Here is a 19,153-nt window from a genome sequence, read left to right as displayed (position 1 = left end):
AGACTAGAGAAATTGGGGTTAAGAGGAGCTTTGATAGAGGCGTTCAAAATCTTGAAGGGTTTTGTTAGAATAAATAAAAAATAAACTTTTTCACCCCTGAAATGCATTGAATGGTATGAAGTTACTGTAATTGCGTGGTAAATACAAACTAAACTCACCACAGAAAGTTAAATCTTGTCCATTCCAGTCTAAGTATCCTTTTAACGACATGATAAATATTAATTACTGCCAAACAACCTCTCTGGCACTAAAAATTAACTATTATAAGTATGGAGACCCATTCTTTCAGGTTTTAATGGTTTTACTTTGTCCTTCTGTTTCTTTTATCACTCTCTCTTAATCCAAACTTCCTTTCCCTCTCTTTATTTTTCTTTCTGCACCTGATTTGGCATTGAATTCATCCACTAATTTACACTCTGTCCTTGCGCTGTTAATTTCACAGTCCTTTCATCTGATTGGTTAAGGAGATATACAATTGCTTGTCCTGTTCACTCAGATCCCAGATGCTCTGTTTCCCTTGATGTGATGTTATCAGCTCGCCCTTTATGCAGCCTGCCATGCAAAAAATGTAAAATCCTAATTGTGCAATGGCAAGTCTAACTAACAACAACCGTTAAACATCCTGAAAGTTGCAGGTTCAAGTCCCACTCCAGAATAGCACTCCAGAGACTTGAGCACAAAAATCTAGGCTCAGACTTCAGTGCAGTACTAAGGGAATGCTGCACTGTCGGCGATGCTGTCTTTCAGATGAGACATTAATCATCTGCTCTCTCAAGTGGATGTAAAAGATACCATGGCACTATTTCGAAGAAGAGCAGGGGAGTTATCCCCAGTGTCCTGGTCAATATTTAGCTCTCAATCACCATCACTAAAAAACAGATTTTCTGACCACTGCTGTTTATGGGAGCTTGCTGTGCGCAAATTGGTTCCCACATTTCCAGATTACAAAAGTGACAACATAGCAAAAAGTCCTTCATTGGCTGTAAAGCGCTTTGGGATGTCTGGTGTTCGTGAAAGGCACTATATAAATGCAAGTCTTGTTTTTTTTCGTTCCTGCAATAGCAACATTCTGTCCAATGTACAATAGCAATTTTGAAGCAAGTAGTTGAAATCAATCAATCGCATTGTTGCAATTGATATGCCTATAAAATAAAGTTTCAATAAAAGTTCCTAACATTAAATTACTCATCCCATTATAAATTTAACAGCCTGGGCTAGCAGATTATGTGATGTCATTATGTTCAACAAGCTGCCAATACGGTATTAATTGAAAGTCATGCTTCAGTCACTGCAACTCTGGTAGCATAATTGTGTTAGATGTTCGTCCTCAGTGGCTAATAAATGCTGTTATTATTTGAGTCACTTTGGAGATGCTACACCAAGAGCTATGTGAAAAATCACATTTAAATCAGCTTCTTTTTAAATTTTACTGCAATTAATTACAAGAATGTGAGGAAGGGGTGGACTGCCAAAGTCAACTATTTGCAATATACAGATCTCCTTACTTTTTCTTTATCCATGGCTCTTCGGCACATTTCCTTTTCTCTTTCTTTTCTCTGTTGCTCTATTTCCCTTTCTCTTTTCTGGGTAGCAATAACAGATTCCAATCTAGCCATTTCCTCTTGACGTGCACGCATTTGCTGAACCTAGAGAGAAGTACAGTTCTGTTAATGACATTATAAAGCAAAACCAACACTAATGGACATTCAGACTATGCACTTTATGGCCGGAATCTTGCCAGCGCTCAGAGGGTGGGTTTGGAGATGGGTCCGCTGTCAAAATCTAAAAGAATGACAGTGGGGTGGTATCCTGCTCTGAACCCGCTTCCTTGTTAATTTTCCATGTGCTGGTTCTGCCTGCGTTTTGCAGACCTAGCAGTGGGCCAGGCAATTGAGATACTTAAGAAGTTATTTAAGCATCATTTTGTCAGGTTCTAACGATTTTTCCAAGGTTTTTACGATGTTCCTGGCGCTCGGGGATCATGTCAGGTAAGTGTGTCGGGTTCTCAATGACTCTCAATTGCTGTGTATAGTTGACATCTGCAAAAGTGGTATGAAAGCTAACATTTCACAGCTGTTCAATTTCCAATCTTAGAAGCTGGAGCCTTCAGGATTTGGAATACACTTTTCAGTTTTATGGAGATTTGAAATGTTTGCAGTGAACTCTATATCCAGTGTCATCTCCTTGGAGCAACCTCTCTCGCCACTGACAAATCACTTCTGTCATCACAACTTCAGCTGCCATCTATTCCATCAACATAGCCCTTGAAAAAATTTCACCTTGTCCCTCAGAATCCCATCATGAACAGTCCCAACACCAACTTCACCAGGCATACCATCATCACCAGGCACACCAGCAGCACCAACAACAATACCAACCTTCTCTACAATCACCTGATGCTGCAAAGGATTGAGCACCCGACCACATTGCTGCCCGGGTCGCCAGGGATGGCCTCACCATGGCCACATTTACCTCATTGGATGCTGTACACCTTGGCTGCCACATGATGCGCCAGGTTGGCACCACCCCACACCAGCACCATAAAGCATCCCTGCAATGCCCAAGCCATTCCTTTCACACGCATCACCATTGTAGGGGGGTACCCTTATGCCTCACCATTCGCTACACCTCACTAAGCCACTTCCAAAGATGCACACAAATCTGTCCAAGAATGCAAGATGTTGAAAATAAAGATTTCAACATTTGACAACACATTAGCAGAAACTCTACATGAACATTGGCTAAAAGACCCAAGTGCCTATCCTTGTGTGTTGTTAGTTGGTATGATTGGACAAAGATGAGTGTGAGTGTGAAGGGTCGCTTGTGAGATGGGGATGTGATAATGTAGATAGAGAGAGAGATGGGTGGAGGTGCAAGGTAAGTTGGTGTGAGTAAGGATATGTAGGAATAGGATCGGGAAGGCAGAGAGATGGGGATGTGATGAGTTACACAGCAGGATGAGGTTGAGTGTGGCTTTGCAGTACCATTTCGTGATCTACTGAGATCATTGAAAGGTTTGCGCCACTGCAGCCAGGTCTTCCTGATGACATCCCTGCTTGTGCCCTCCCGTGCAATGTGCAACCAGGCTACATTGGTCTCTAGGGGTTATCTCTTCTGCCCATTGGAAGGGAAGAGGAGCGCCCTGCATGCTGTGACTCCCTCCATAAACATCTGGAGGGAGAGATGGGTGAGCCTGAGTGCTGCTGTGTGCCTTTTTGTAGTGCTTGTCAGTGTTTGCAGCACCTCAATGCTGCAGAACACTGATAGCATAACAGTCAAAAATAAATGTGGGCATGGTCCCTTTAAGGAAACCGGCTGATGACGTGTCATCAAATGACATTATCAGACCCGCTTCCTTTTAATTGGCTAGGAACCTTGCAGGGCGGGCTGAACAAGCCCCATCAATGTAAAATTACTTAGAGCCAGATGAAGACGGGGTTCCAGTGCGCACCCGAAGTCGCCCTGACTCAGCAGGAATAATCGCGGCCTATGCAACAAAATTAAACAGCTAAATAAATCTATGAATCTCAATAATTAAAAACATTTTCATTTTGTTAAATCCAGAGCCTGGTAAATCTGAAATCACCATATCACAGGTAAATTCCCAGTTCATGTATGATTTCAGAAATTTCAATTCTCTGTGTTTCAAAATCATATGATTACAGGTTTTGTGATTTCCAAAATGAGTGTACCTTCATATGTCTCCTGATGATTCAGTGGGTAAATGCACTCTGTAGTGTGGTACTGAACCACACAGACCAGGAGTGTCCTGGGTTTCAATCCCTGGTCTGTGCTCTTAGCTGATCCCAACCAGGCAGGAATGGGGGCACATCATCATTTATTCCAAAAAGCAGCAAATCATTTTTCCAAATTCTAATGAGATAATTAGCTATCTGTATTCCTATCAATAACATCTGTAAACTCCTGTTTTTTATGGTGTGTGTGTGAGAAATCTGAACAGAAAGACAGAAGGCTAATATTTAATTTGAGCACAGGCGGAAAACTGGCAGTTGCAGATCGATCGCCCGTTGTACATTCAATCCAATGGATTTTGCTTTCCATTGAAGTTAATGGAAAAGAAGATCAGGCAGTGAATATGTCAGTCGATCTATAACGACCAGTTTTCCGTCAGCACCCAAAGCAAACATTACACCCATAGATTTCTCCCACAAGGCAAACGACTGCTGCAAATCCCAGAGCTCTGTCTGGTTGATTGCCGGTCAATGGGGAAGATGATGTACTGCTCAGCCCTACTTTATGCGGTTATGCACAGACTGGGAAATGCAGCTGATGTAGCAGAATGAAAGGTGCCAGTGCCTCTGGCTTACTGATCCAGTAACATAACTACTACACTACCGTTATCTTCTTGAGTCTAGATTTTGTTTTGGATCTTATAACTTAGATCACTCTCATAGATGAGTCCCAACTAACTGTGCCTTCAAGAATGTCTTCATTATCTTTACTATCAAGGTAAAATGCTAGACAACACACTTGGGAGAAGAAAGCAAAAAACCTGGTCTGTCAATTATTTTTAAGCTACTAGAATTATTTTTACAAATCTAAAAGATCTATCCCCACTCCTCCATAAGTATTACGACATCACAATCACATCACATTAAACTACGAAGCAAATTTATTAAATAAAGAATGAACAAGCAAATATATAATACAGCATATATATTTATATTACATTCTTATAGTAGATATTTTAACATCTACCTCTTTGACGGGTAAAGCAATAGTCAGGAATTTAAATGTTAATTGGTTTATAACAAATGATACAGTTGAGGTACAGAGGGATCTGGGGTCCTTGTACTTGAAAGATAAAAAGTGAGCATGCAGGTACAGCAAGTAATTAGGAAGGCAAATGGAATGTTAGCCTTTATTGCAAGGGGGACAGAGTGTAAGAGGGATGTCCTGCTACAGCTGTACAGGGTATTGATAAGACCACACCTGGAGTACAGTTTTGGTCTCCTTATTTCAAGAAGGATATACTTGCATTGGAGGCAGTTCAGAGAAGGTTCACGAGATTGATTCCTGAGATTCCTTATGAAGAGAGGTTGAGCAGGCTGGGCTTATACTCATTGGAGTTTAGAAGAATGAGAGGTGATCCTATTGAAACGTATAAGATTCTGAGGGGGCTTAACTGGATAGATGCAGAGAGGAAGTTTCCCCTCGTGGGGGAATCTAGAACTAGGGGGCATAGTATCAGAATAAGGGGTCACCCATTTAAAATGGAAATGAGGAGGAATTTCTTCTCTCAGCGGGTCGTGAATCTTTGGAATTCTCTACCCCAGAGAGCGGTGGAGGTTGGGTCATTGAATATATTTAAGGTGGAGATAGACAGATTTTTGAATGATAAGGGTTATGGGGAGCGGGCAGGGAAGTGGAGTTGAGGCCAAGATCAGTTCAGCCATGACCTTATTGAATGGTGGAGCAGGCTCGAGGGGCCAAATGACCCACTCCTGCTCCTACCTCTTATGTTCTTAAACATATACAGCTTCCTCCTTCTTGTCTCCTATGATCTATGATCTAAAATCTACCTACTCTAGGCACAATGCCCTGAAAATTGCCTTAAATATGTCCTCAAAATGTAGTCAGTAGCCAGATTGAACTGTGAAAATAAATGACTAAAAATTGTGGATTCTCATAAGAACAAGGCATTCTCACAGAAACCAGAGAATAATAGGTCATCAAGCCACAGGCCCACAGTCTGATAAGCGTACAACTTCTTAACTGAAAAAAAGTACAAAACTCCTTATTATGAGGAGACTGAGAAATTAAGGGAGTGAATTTGCCACCTGATATGTTTAGATTCTTCAATTCCAGTAACCTGAAATCATCAGTAGCAGTAACATGGCTGTTTAAGGTCATTGACACTAAAAAAGGTGAACTTTTCTGAAACATGTGTCACTAAGATTGGTCAATTGAATAAGAAGGTTTAATTGAAAATTAAGGATATACAAGAGGGTAACTTAACATAGAAAATAGGTGCAGGAGCAGGCCATTCGGCCCTTCTAGCCTGCACTGCCATTCAATGAGTTCATGGCTGAACATGCAACTTCAGTACCCCATTCCTGCTTTCTCACCATACCCCTTGATCCCCTTAGTAGTAAGGACTACATCTAACTCCTTTTGACACTGTGGGCCCGAACTTGGTGGCCTTACTGCCCACTGCTGATGGCCGCTGCTGACTGCCGGCGAATTTTCTCGGTAGTCTCCCCTCGGTGACAGATTCCTCTTGGTCTGTTGCCGGCAGGAGGGGAGTACCACTGGAAACTGCCCGCTGATGGCCGCTAGCGCACAAGTGACCTCCCGCCCGCCAAGCTGGCAGATTCCTCCGGGCGGGAGTCGGCCGCAGCAGGGGGAAGGACCGCTGTGTGATGGCAGGTCTAATCCTGAGGGTAAGTAAGAAGACCTGCAAAAAAAGCTTAGTGAACTTCTTTTATTTTTTTTCCCAGCGCTTTATGTAGATGGGGTCCCATGAAGGTTTTCCATTGTTTTTTCATTTATTTTTTATTTTTAACTGTTCCCCCGCTCCCTGGGCCCAAGTCACTCCTCGGCGACACTTTGGCGAGGATCGCATTTGCTGCCGAGCTTGGGAGCTCCCAATCAGATTCATGGTGTAAGTCGTTTTTTTGCCGCCGGGCGGTACTGGCATATCTTTTAGAGTAATCTCCCTGGCAAAGTACCGCCAGGTCTCTCGGCGGTCCTTTGGGCGGAACTTGGGCGGGCCTTGGCTTTGACCAAGTTTGGGCCCTGTATCTTCACTTGCTTTTTATTGTGTTTTTAAGTTCTTCGGCCTAGAAATTCAACATTGGTTAAAAACCTGCCAGAGTTAATGGCCATTGAAGATGGAGGCGCTGGCAGGACCGGTAAATTGGCGCTGGTGGCTAATTAACATTAGTCCAGCACTACACTTACTATGCAATGCCGTTCTGTTGGTATTCGCCCCGGCAGGAGGTCACGATGTATCATGGCCGCAGTGTCATTGTAACAAGAACAGCCTTCTCTTAAAGCAAGGCTGTCATTTCAGAAAGCAGTTCAGTTTCTTAAAGGGGAATTGCCTTCTGAAATGAAAAAATAAAAATTATGTACAAATACGCAGTTTATAGCCCTTATAGCGCAACTGGCTACTGAAAAAAAATGAACTTTGAAAAGAATTCCCAGATGGGAGTCTTCAGTTCTTAAAGTTGAATTCCCTTCTGCACCTAAAAAACAGGAAAAGTGCTTCAGCACTGACACAAATGGCTCAGCAAGCCAGGGAAGGGGCACCCAGGGTCTCGCATGTAGCACTCCAGCTATGTGCAGGGGGTCAGCACTGCAAGAGAAGTTCTCCAGCCACAGGGGCCAGGAGGCCCTTCAGAAAGAACAATGTGAGACCACATCACCAAGGCCATCACTGCCAGCAGTGTAGCCCCGATGGTCTGGCTCCAATGCCCAAAGAAACTTCATGACATCAGACCAGTGGTCAAGATCAGTGAATGCATCCTCAAAAGCTGTCTTCTACCAACTGCACCACTAGCCTCACACATTTCTCAATGCACGAATCCTCCCCGCCCAATCATTCACCTACCAACAATCTGTACCAAACATAAGGCATACCTCCCATTCCTAGCTTCACTGCACCCCTTGGAGAAGACGAGGCTGGCCATGCTTGGCAGGAGCATGGCTGAGCCCTTAGCCAGAGGCAGGGCTGAAAGGAAACAAGATACTGGTAACCTCATTTTTGCATGCATTCCTGCCCTCCCTTCATCATAACTCCATCCTTGTGTCTTCCCCAAGAAATGCAGCCTGCCCACCTAGTGGTTGACCAAGGAGAGAAAGAGAGGAGAGTGAAGAAGAAACACCAACACTTGTAATGATACTCCCAGCACCAGCTCCTCAAGGTCGACCAGCAAGGCTATTTGCAGTGTCCCCCATTAAAAGTCAGTAGCCCTCCACCAACCCTGCTGCAGCCACTGGTATAGCACTGCGTGACATAAGTAGAATAGGCAAAGGCACACACAAGACCGTCATTAATGGAATTAATAAGGGCGATGATTTGATTTCTTGATGTCACATTGGATAGATAGATGCATAAAATTGGATTGGAAATTTTGCTTTGTGGTGGCTTTTATTTCAGCATTGTAGCCAAAAGGAGACTGTGATGGTCAGTAACAGAGGGAGGGCAAGGTGTGGGACAAATGTTTTAAAGGAACTCGGGTTGTGGTCACTGGTACCGCAGGCGGATGATTCTATCCTGGATATCCCGGCCAGAATGGGTCTGTCTGGGTTACATCCTTCCTTCTGCTTCCTCCTTTCTGCTTCCTCCTCTGCTGCGTCATCCTCTTCAGCGTCTTCTTCATTCTGCGAGCGGATGCTGTAAATCTGAAATAAAAGCATAAAATGCAGAAAATATCTGCAGGCCAGGCAGCATCTCAACCTGAGATGTGAACCGGTTATCTCTCCACGGATGCTGCCTGACCTGCTGAGTATTTCCAGCATTTGCTGTCTTCTCAGAAACCTTCCTTTATCATCCAAGGCCTTGCAGCGTCCAGCAGCACTCCCTGCACAGTTAAAGAACTTTTAACATGTATTGCACCAAGCCACTACGTCAATAAAATTAAAAAGTCCAAAAGCTTAATTGCAAACTTACCTGAAAGATGTGTGTCCCTTTAAGTACTGACAGCCTCTCCGTCAGTTTGCTGAACGCTCACTTTTCAGAGCGAGCTTACAACCCAGCACTGAACTCAGCGCTAAGGCCAAAGTTTGCAGAGCATGAAGTTAAATCCCTTTTGCATCCCCAGGGCCAACGCTGTTATCGACAGTGCTAAAGCCTTCACCAAGATGGTGGCCGCTGAGTCCCGCGCCAGTGAAGGGCATTAAGAGTGGCAGTCGCCATTTTTCATGAGGATAGCGGTGCAAACTGGTGGCGGTAATGAAGGGAATTTCACCCCCTTATTCTTTAGTCGTCTTTATATAGTGTTTGTAGAAGGGTGTCTCTGTTAAAGGCAGGTAATGAATTTGAGAGTGAGAGAGAGAAGTGGGGGATTACAGAAGTCAGCATTTTAGGGCTAGACCAGCCAGTTACAGGTATACATAAGTGCTTGCATGTACAAATTTCCTGTGATCGAGTGAGGTGAGATTTAAGCCAGCTCGTCCAGATACAATAAGGTGCATTTATCCATGAGCAGAATATGCAAGAGGAACAGGTAACACCTATACAGGAAGAGGTTCACCACCTGGCATCCCAGGAGTTAATGTCGTAATGTGAATGTTTAAAAATGTATAGAGACATTGAAGTTGAGAACGTGGGAATTGTATAGGGACAGTATAAGGTAACAAACAATTCATGGAAGAATAGCCATGACATCTCAGACTCAAGACTGCGAAATGTTACAACACTAACACATATTGAAACAAAACCCACAGCTTGCAGAAAAACCTCAAGGTCTTATTAAATCATGTTATTAACCTGAAACATTGACAGAAGGTCTTTGTTTAAAATCGGACCATGCTTGGGTCGGCTTATGAGTGGACAAAGGGAAGGAGGGATCAAAAGAGATGGGCTGAGCTGGGATGTCACTCTGGCCCTATCTTGTTATCTTTTGCCGAAAATGTATAACCATCGTCCCTTTACATTGTAACGTCACTTTGTCCGTAGGAAGTGAGTGCGTTCGAACAGACTTGCAATCCTTCTGTCTGATAAAGTCCCCGATCGGGATTTGCTTTTTAAATAAAAGCTTGCTTTGTTTAAAGCACAAACGGTATTCGTTTCAGTAATTTTGCTGAACCAGATTGAGGTAAAAGAATCCAGGAATTAATATTTGGTGTCAGAAGTGGGATCTCAACGGACGACTGCCGAAAACTTGCGAATTAAGAGCCAGACTAGCCTTGGATGAGACGAGGGGAAAGTGGCCACTGGAGTGAGTATGATTTCAATACTGCTCCAGTTTCCCCTGGTTTCAAAAGTCTGAGGAAAGTTTAGCCACTCGCTGGTTCTCAGGTAGTGTCTGAACGAGATCCAGGACAATCTGGTGAATACCTTTCAAACTTAGAATAGGGATAGAGATAGGGAAATTGCGCAGTGACGCAAACCAAGCAGCGACTTGGAAAGATAGGTTATAGTTAGAGCTAGATAGGGATAGATGATCAATCATGGATCCAAAAATTAATAGGAAAGAAAAGAGACTCTTGTGAACGTCTGTTTAAATGAGAAATGCTTCTGTGATTTTTACTGTAAAAAAAAAGCCGGGGAGTTGTGGTTTGTTTTAGCTCCACCTACTTTTTCAAACAGAATGAAAGTTTTGTTAACCCTTGGTAGTGTTGTCCTGTATGTGGGAAGTTTAAGAGTGTGAACCTTATTGAATTACGTATATTAGGATGATAAGTTACGGAGCCAGGAAATGCACAAAGGATAGGTTTGTTGAGTTTAAAAAAAAAGAAAAAAATACATGGTCCCGGTGGTTTAAAAAAAAAAGGATTTAACATGCTCACTTACTTGTCGAAAGAAAACATTCAGAGAAGGCACAGCAAAACAACTGAGATGGATTCAAAAGGATTTAAAAAAATATATATTATATTAAATTACACGACCTTGAGGCTGGAACAATTGAGATAACGAAAAGCAGTCCACAGCCTACGTGCCAGACTTCTCTCTAGTTATGGAAAAGACAAAAAAAAGTAACGTACTAAATAGGTGCTGAAAAAAAAAATGTTCTGAGATTTTAAATTATGAGAAAAATTCCATTGCAGTCTAAAAAAAAAAAAAATCACTCCTGTCCAGTTGGCAGAAAAACTCCATTAAATTAGGGCTTTCATTGACTGATTGGATTTAAACTGCGCAGTGACGCGAAAGGATAGGGAAAGTTGGAGACTAAAAGAAATTAAATAAGGCTCATAAGAAATCAAATTTAGAAAATTAGGCTCACAGGGAATTAAGTAAGGCTTATGGAGAATTAAATAGAGGATAGGTGTTCAAGTCAGGTGTGACGTCGACCTCGTATATCACTTGGGCCGTCTAGGCACTGATTGAATTTAAATCACGCAGCAACTCGAAAGGTAGGGCTGACGCGGACGCGCAGCGGCGCGAACGCGCAGCGACGCGAGACGTGCGGCGGCGCGAGCGTGCGGCCGAGTAAAGGAGGGCTGACGCAGACGAGCAGCAGCGTAAGACGCGTAGTGACGCGAGACGTGCGGCGGTGTGAGCGTGCGGCCGAGTAAAGGAGGGCTGACGCAGACGCGCAGCAGCGTGGAACGCGTAGCGACGCGAAACGTGCGGCGGCGCGAGCGTGTGGCCGAGTAAAGGAGGGCTGACACAGACGCGCAGCAGCGTGGAACGCGTGGCGGCGCGGGACGTGCGGCGGCGCGAGCGCGCGGCCGAGTGAACGTGGGACGACACAAACGCGGGGCAACGCGAACCGCGGGGTGATATCAAAGTCAGTGCTGGTGTCAGTAAAGTCTTTGTTTATTTTAAGTGTTTTAAATCGCGCGGCGACGCGAACCGTGGGGCGACGCGGGAGTCTGCGTTTATTTTAAGTGTTTTAAATCGTGCGGCGACGTGAACCGTGGGGCGACGCGGATCAGTGTTAGATTTAGTAAAGTCTGTTTATTTTGAGTTTGTTCAGTCAGTGTTAGTTTCAGTAAAGTCTGTGTTTATTTTAAGTTTGTTCAAATTGCACGACGGCATGAACGCGTAACGACACGGTAATACGAGGGGCAGCGTGAAAATGGGTAATCAGTTGGATAAAACAACGGATGCGGATAGTCCGCTACAAAAGTTATGTGAGGAATTCCCTGAAAGAGCTGAAGACTTTAGAAAATTATCAGGAGCCCTGAACAAATTATTAGGAGATGACCAGTGGCATCTAGGTGGCACTAGAAGCGTAGAGGTAGCAAAAAAAGCACAGGGATTGTCAAAAATTAAAAGATGCATCACTTCTGTCAAGTTGGCAAATAAATGCTATTAAATTGGGACTCTCATTGACAGAGGGAACACATGTTAAAACTGTAGACGTCTTAAAAAAAAAGAATGTGCGCACGAGAAACTTACTAAGAGATCCTCTGGGACCTCTGAGAAAGGTATTGACCGACTACGTAGTCAAATGGCTGGCTTTGTGATAACCGAGGCTGACGATGAAATTGATGAGTGGTCACTGACTCAGCGCCCAACGGCGCCTCCCGCACCCCCTGGCCCCTTGCTCCAGTCCTCTTCCAAACACCCTCCACCTTACACTCCGGCGAGAGGAGTTAAAAATAACCCCATACCACCAAAGCAACAAACCCAAACTGACTCCTCATCCTCTGATAGCGATTCGGATCCCCAGTTCACAAGCAATATAGCCGAAAGGACCAGATCTCACACTCGAAAGGGCAGAACTATATCTCGATATCACAGACAGTCCCGTAAATCTTCTAGTCAATCTACCAGTCCAAGTTGTGAAAGACATAGCAAACACCCCCGCCGATCGAGACGCAGAACTGTCAAGCAGTCAGACAGCTCCGAAACACCCTCCGACCTAGAAATGATTTCCAAGATCCCAAAGTCCCGACACCAATTCCCTGTCAGACCAATGCCAAACCCTGATGCACAACAAGCTGCAGACCACCCCACTATAGATGTCTATGTGCCCTGGAAACCGAACGAAATTATGGCCCTTATGGCCAGCATACCAGATCGGAAAAAAGAACCTATCAAATTTATAGATTATCTTCGAACAACTATTTCAGTTTATAATGCAGAATCAAGGGACCTGTGGGCCTTGGTAAAGCAAACCTTGAGCCCAACTGAACACACCCGATTTCTAACTCACCTAGGACGTGCTACTCATGATGCATTGTTGGTTGCTCACCCTAACGATATCCAGGATCGCCTAAACGCTATTTTCAATTCTCTCACCACGACCCTTCAGAAGCCCATCAGTATGGCCACAGTATTAGAAACTAAACCCAAGCGTGAAGAAACTGCCGATTGAAATATACGGGAGTCAATCAGGAGATAATGCCTTCAGGGCAGGAGAGGATTCTCCTCAATTCTGCGCTATCCTACTTCAGTGCCTGCCCTATTCGATTGCTCACGTTATCCGGACAAATAATATGAATTGGGCAGATAACAGTAAAGCCCAGATGGAAAGGGCGGTTAGGTATTATTGGCAGGAAAAGAAAGGGGAGGGGGGAGGTGCGCCCCCAACCCGGGTCAAGACTGAATACGTGACTAGAAAGGAAGAGCCATCTCGGGAGGAAGGACCAATAGGACCGCAATGTTGCATACAGGATTGGATGGATAAGCAAGGATACGGTTATACTAAACAACCAAACGGCCCGAGCCCTGCTAATAAACCTCCCTATTGTCCCCGGCATGGTATGGGAAGAGGCCGGGACTAGGTAAGAGGAATTGACTGCTTTAATTGTGGGCAGGAAGGACATTGGAATAAAAATTGCCCCTACCGTCAGTATGGAAAAGGAAGAGGAGGAAGAGGAGGGGGGCAAGGGGGGAGAGGAGGATCTTACACTAACTTCTCCCAGAACAACCCCTTTGGTCAATTGTCCCCCGATTGACTGCGCAGCTTGATTGTGCAGGGATCCTCCCCGGACGACGAACCAATGATATTGTTAAAAATTCTGAATGAGTGGCAACCCTTTTTGATAGATACGGGAGCCTTCATGTCTTCTGTACAATCAAAGTTTAAACTCCCTGCCTCTACTGAAACACAGGAACTTTCAGGATTCCTGGGACAAATCTCGACATTCCCGGTGTCAGAACCGGTTAAAATGGGTTACCAGGAAGAATCGGTGGAACATCGATTTGTTATCACAACCAATCTGGACTGTAACTTGATGGCTAGAGACCTCCTCTGCAAATTCCAGTTGCATTTGGAGTGTGGAGATGATGGGATTATTGTAAAACAGGGAACCCTTAAGCGGCAGTATTATACCACTAGAACCCCTCAGTGGTGGTCTCTGGACCTGCTGCAGGCACCCTATCACGTGACTCTAACATACGATCCCAGTGGAAAGAATCAGGACCTGCAGAACTTTTATCAGGATCACGAAGGGGAAGTGAAGGAAATTCTATTAAAGCTAGAGTGACTGGACCGGAAGGGAAGGCACATTTTGTGGAAATGGACAGCCCCCAACGGTGGCACCACATATTACTCGTGAAGTATTACCTCCCCACCACGCTAAAGATTTGGGAGTTATGGTGCGCCAGGCTATAGACGAGGCTGACCCTACCAGCCGGGATGTGCAAATTGTAAAACATGGCCGAACAGTCCAATTCCACGGGGACCCCGAGAAGGTCTTAACGACTCTGCAGCATCATACTGGCTCTGACATACCTGACTATGTGGATCCTCATGTGTGGGCAGAGGACCCCTCCCAAGTGGGTTATCACAGGCAATACCGAGTATCCACCGAGCTTTGGAGGCTAGCCGAGTCGAACCAATTTGCCAATTTCCAGTCCCTAGCACGGCTAAACAAATGCGACAGTGTTTGGGGATGATCAATTACTGCAGATCCTGGATATCTAATGTTGCCCTGATGACTAAGCACCTTACCCCGTATACAAATAAGGAAGGCAGCTTTGAAATAGAAACCGTAGACGTCCAAGCCTTTAAGGAACTAAAGACAGCCCTGCTGCAAGCTCCGGCTTTGGGCCGGCCCCTCTATGACCGGCCCTTTCAACTGTATTGTACAATTCTGAAAGACTGTGCTACCGTTATCTTAACACATCTCACTCCGTAGCTGCCATCCTGGGCCAACTGCAGATTCAACACCTTACCATGGCCAGGCAAAGCAGATATGAGATCTACTTACTAAACAATCCTAAGCTGACCTTTCGGCACTGTACTGCAATTAATCCGGCCTGTTTTCTTACTGAGCCACCCCAAGATGAGGAAGAACCCAGTCATGATTGTTTATCTTTAATTTAAGAGGCCACATCAGTCAGGGAAGATTTTGTTGATGTACCAATTGAAGATCCAGACTGTATTATGTATGTTGACGGAATTAATCCAGAAGGTACACGAATCTCAGGATACGCCATAGTAAACCAGGAGAGTCAGGTCTTGAAATCTGCCGCTTTTGAAACTGCCTATACCGACTCTAGGTATGCCTTTGGGGTGGCCCATGATTTCGGACAATTATGGAAAAATAGGGGATTCCTAACCTCACAGGGGAATGAGATATCCCATAAACAGCTAGTATCTGATTTGTTGCAAGCCCTCATGTTCCCCAAACGCATTGCCATTGTCAAATGTACTGCCCACACTACCGGAAATTCTCTGGTTGATATAGGGAATCGTTGTGCTGACCAAGAGGCCAAACAGGCCTCTCGTGACCAACAGATGGTAGTGCCCAAAATTATGAGTCAGACTAAAAATCCTGCGAAGGATAAGTTAGCCTCGGAAAAACCAATGCCAACCATCCAAGATGTTATAAAAGCACAGGAGGACGCTCTGAAAAAGATAAACTGTTGTGGAAATATTATGCATGTACTTATGACAATGTTTCTAAACTCTGGACCACTCCCGCGGAACAGACTTGCATGTCTGACGAGTTGGCTCTATGGATTATTGAATGTATGCATTTTGCTACTCATTGTGGAGCAAGGACCACGAGTGACACACTTTTGGCTACTTGGTGGCACCCTAGACTCCAGGCGCTCACCCAGAACATCAGTAGTCGTTGCATGGTTTGCCAGCAACATAATCCAGGGAAGGGAGTCCCCTGTGATTGGGGTAAAACGCCCCTACCTGAAGGTCCCTTTGAGACATTTCAGTTGGACTACATTGAGTTGCAAAAAGTTCAGTGTTACAAATATGTGTTAGTAATAGTAGATGTGTTTAGCAGATGGATTGAAGCCTACCCTACCCTGGACAATAAGGCTCAAACTGTTGTTAAGGTGTTAATGAGGGAAATTGTTCCTAGATATGGTATCTCAGCTCGACTGATGACCACCTATGTTCTTTCTCTGACTCAGGCTCTGCGACTAGCTCACAACCAGGTTCAAGATGCTCACCTCGACCTCCCAGTTTTACCCGAATTGTCCCTCGTGGCACCAGGGAAGTATGGATTCGGAAGGGATTAGAGCCACAATGGGAGATGCCTTTTCAGGTGTTACTCACTACCCCCACTGCAGCCAAGGTTGAGGGGAAAAGTGCCTGGGTTCACCTGCACCACTGCAAGCTCACCACCCTCTAATGAACCTATTTTACTGGTTATTCTAACTCCTGTTTCTGTTCCAGACTTTCTCTTCTCCATAGCTGAACAAGGCCGTTGGCATCCTAATTGGAACGTGGACCAGTTTGAACTTTTACCCGTAGTGATAGACAGCCAGCTACACCGACGGTGACCTGAGAAGAGAGACGGGAAAACTGAACTCTTTTAATCAGCAAAATAATTGGACTATTTATCTGAATCCTGAGCTATAAGATGAAACTGTCTGTATGCCACAGTCTGTATAATAGTGTTGATATATGACAGTTTCGGCGCATGGGAGGGGAGACAGAGACGAGAGCTACATGTCTTATGTTTATGCGCAAAATGGGAACTTTTCTAGATGTTGGGTGTGTTCACATTCCCTATACATTCCCTATACATTCCAAAGGGGGAGTTCCACTAACCCTAACTGAGACTGTCAGATGGAATCAGAGCCAAACTATCACGAGAGGAGGGGGGCCAATACAATACTGCTGAAGCTCTGGAGGGCATCACAGCTGAAATGGTAGCAATAAGGACCGTAGCATTACAAAACCGAATGGCCCTCAATTACCTGTTAGCTGAGAAAGGGGGAACGTGTGCCCTGATAGGATCTGAATGTTGCACTTACATTCCTGATAGTTCAGAAAACATAACCAATCTCGCTGATCACATAAGAAGGAAGGTGAAGAAGTTATCCACACCAGCAGAAGGATCTAGCTGGTTTGATTGGCTATCAGATGGATCTTGGAGATCGTATCTAATTGTTGGTTGCCTTAACCTTTGTTGTAAAGTAATGATGGCAAGGTTAGCAAACCTTCTTGTGGTCAAGGGCTCCCGAGTTATGATCCAACGAACTAAAGAACTACTCGACACTAACAACAATATGATTCAGGAAATAGAGTGTGAACGGATGAATGCGATACTCCTAGAATGATCCTAAGTGTTATCATGGAATGATAAAAGGGGGGAATGTGAATGTTTAAAAATGTATAGAGACATTGAAGTTGAGAACGTGGGAATTGTATAGGGACAGTATAAGGTAACAAACAATTCATGGAAGAATAGCCATGACATCTCAGACTCGAGACTGCGAAATGTTACAACACTAACACATATTGAAACAAAACCCACAGCTTGCAGAAAAACCTCAAGGTCTTATTAAATCATGTTATTAACCTGAAACATTGACAGAAGGTCTTTGTTTAAAATCGGACCATGCTTGGGTCGGCTTATGAGTGGACAAAGGGAAGGAGGGATCAAAAGAGATGGGCTGAGCTGGGATGTCACTCTGGCCCTATCTTGTTATCTTTTGCCGAAAATGTATAACCATCGTCCCTTTACATTGTAACGTCACTTTGTCCGTAGGAAGTGAGTGCGTTCGAACAGACTTGCAATCCTTCTGTCTGATAAAGTCCCCGATCGGGATTTGCTTTTTAAATAAAAGCTTGCTTTGTTTGAAGCACAAACGGTATTCGTTTCAGTAATTTTGCTGAACCAGATTGAGATAAAAGAATCCAGGAATTAACAGTAGTCCCAAGGGAAGATGAGAGAACATAGCTCAATCACACAGCACCTAAGTATAAGGTTGTAGAAGTTACATAGGATTACAAAGGATATACAGCACAGAAACAGATAATCAAGGGGCTATATGAAAGGAGGAACTTAATACAATCACTATCACTAATGAAGTAGCACTAGGTAAAATGGGACTAAAGGCAGACAAGTCCCATGGAGCTGATGGCTTAGAGATAGTGGAAGCATTGGTTGTAATCTACCAAAATTCCCTGGATTCTGGGGCAGCCCCAGCAGATTGGAAAACTGCAAATGTAACTCCCCTATTTAAAAAAGGAGGCAGACAAAAAGCAGGAAACTATTGACCAGTTAGCCTAACATCTGTCATTGGGAAAATGCTGGGATCCATTATTAAGTAAGCAGTAGGGGGACATTTGTAAAAACATGATTCAATCAAGCAGAGTCAGCATGGTTTTATGAAAGGGAAATCTTGTTTGACAAATTTGCTGGAGTTCTTTGAGAATGTAATGAGCAGGGTGGATAAGAGAGAACCAGTAGATGTGATATATTTGAATTTTCAGAATATTATGTATTTAATCCTTTGCAACCTGTATCACACTACCACCAAAGGGCCTACCTGTTGGTGTCCCAAGGGATCCCAGCATCCCTTGGGAGCACTGTACATAAGCAGGCCACCCGCAAGGTACCTGCACTCTGGAGTCTTATTAAAGGAGCTAAGGTCACACTTACTCATTGTTCACAGAACTCAGTTTCATCCTTTATTATGAGCGTATCAATTGGCGACGAGGTAACGAACAACCGCGTGAAAATGCAAAGAACAGTTGGTATCCTGGAGAAGTTCTCAGAAGGGGATGGTTGGGAGGCCTTCATGGAGAGACTCGACCAATACTTCATGGTCAACGAGCTGGAAGGGGACGAGAACGCTGCCAAACGAAGGGCGATCCTCCTTACTATCTGTGGGGCAACAACCTATGGCCTCATGAAGAATCTTCTAGCTTCGATAAAACCAACAACCAAATCCTATGCAGATTGTGTACGCTGGTCCGGGAGCACCTAAATCCTAAGGAAAGCGTTTTGATGGCGAGGTATCGGTTCTACACATGTTAACGGTCGGAGGGCCAGGAAGTGGCGAGCTATGTCGCCGAACTAAGACGCCTCGCAAGGCATTACGAATTTGAGGGATTCCTAGAACAAATGATGAAAGACTTTTTTGTACTGGACATTGGCCATGAGGTAATCCTTTGCAAACTGTTGAGTGTTGAAACTCCGAATCTAAGCAAAGCCATAAAGATAGCCCAGGCATTTATGTCCACCAGCGACAACACCAAACAAATTTTGCAGAGTACAGAGGTTTCGGCCAATACTGTGCACAAAGTAACGTCGTTTCGAGCAGGAATATACATGGCAGAACATACACGCCGGCTGCTGCTGCACGACC

At 44.4% G+C, this 19,153-nt stretch overlaps 1 protein-coding gene across 5 annotated transcripts in view; it reads right to left on the bottom strand.

The window, feature by feature from the left end:
• The window catches only part of LOC139259806 (coiled-coil domain-containing protein 148-like), a 217,185-nt gene that overhangs the window by 59,628 nt on the left and 138,404 nt on the right, over nucleotides 1-19,153 (bottom strand). For all 5 annotated transcript variants that reach the window (XM_070875598.1, XM_070875597.1, XM_070875599.1 and 2 more), the window contains one exon: nucleotides 1,506-1,646. In XM_070875598.1, coding sequence (XP_070731699.1) covers nucleotides 1,506-1,646 — 141 coding nt within the window. The remainder of the gene's footprint in view (nucleotides 1-1,505; nucleotides 1,647-19,153) is intronic.

This window comes from Pristiophorus japonicus, chromosome 3 (genome assembly GCF_044704955.1).
Source record: "Pristiophorus japonicus isolate sPriJap1 chromosome 3, sPriJap1.hap1, whole genome shotgun sequence".
Taxonomy (NCBI): domain Eukaryota; kingdom Metazoa; phylum Chordata; class Chondrichthyes; family Pristiophoridae; genus Pristiophorus; species Pristiophorus japonicus.
This window is presented reverse-complemented; position numbering and strand designations above follow the sequence as displayed.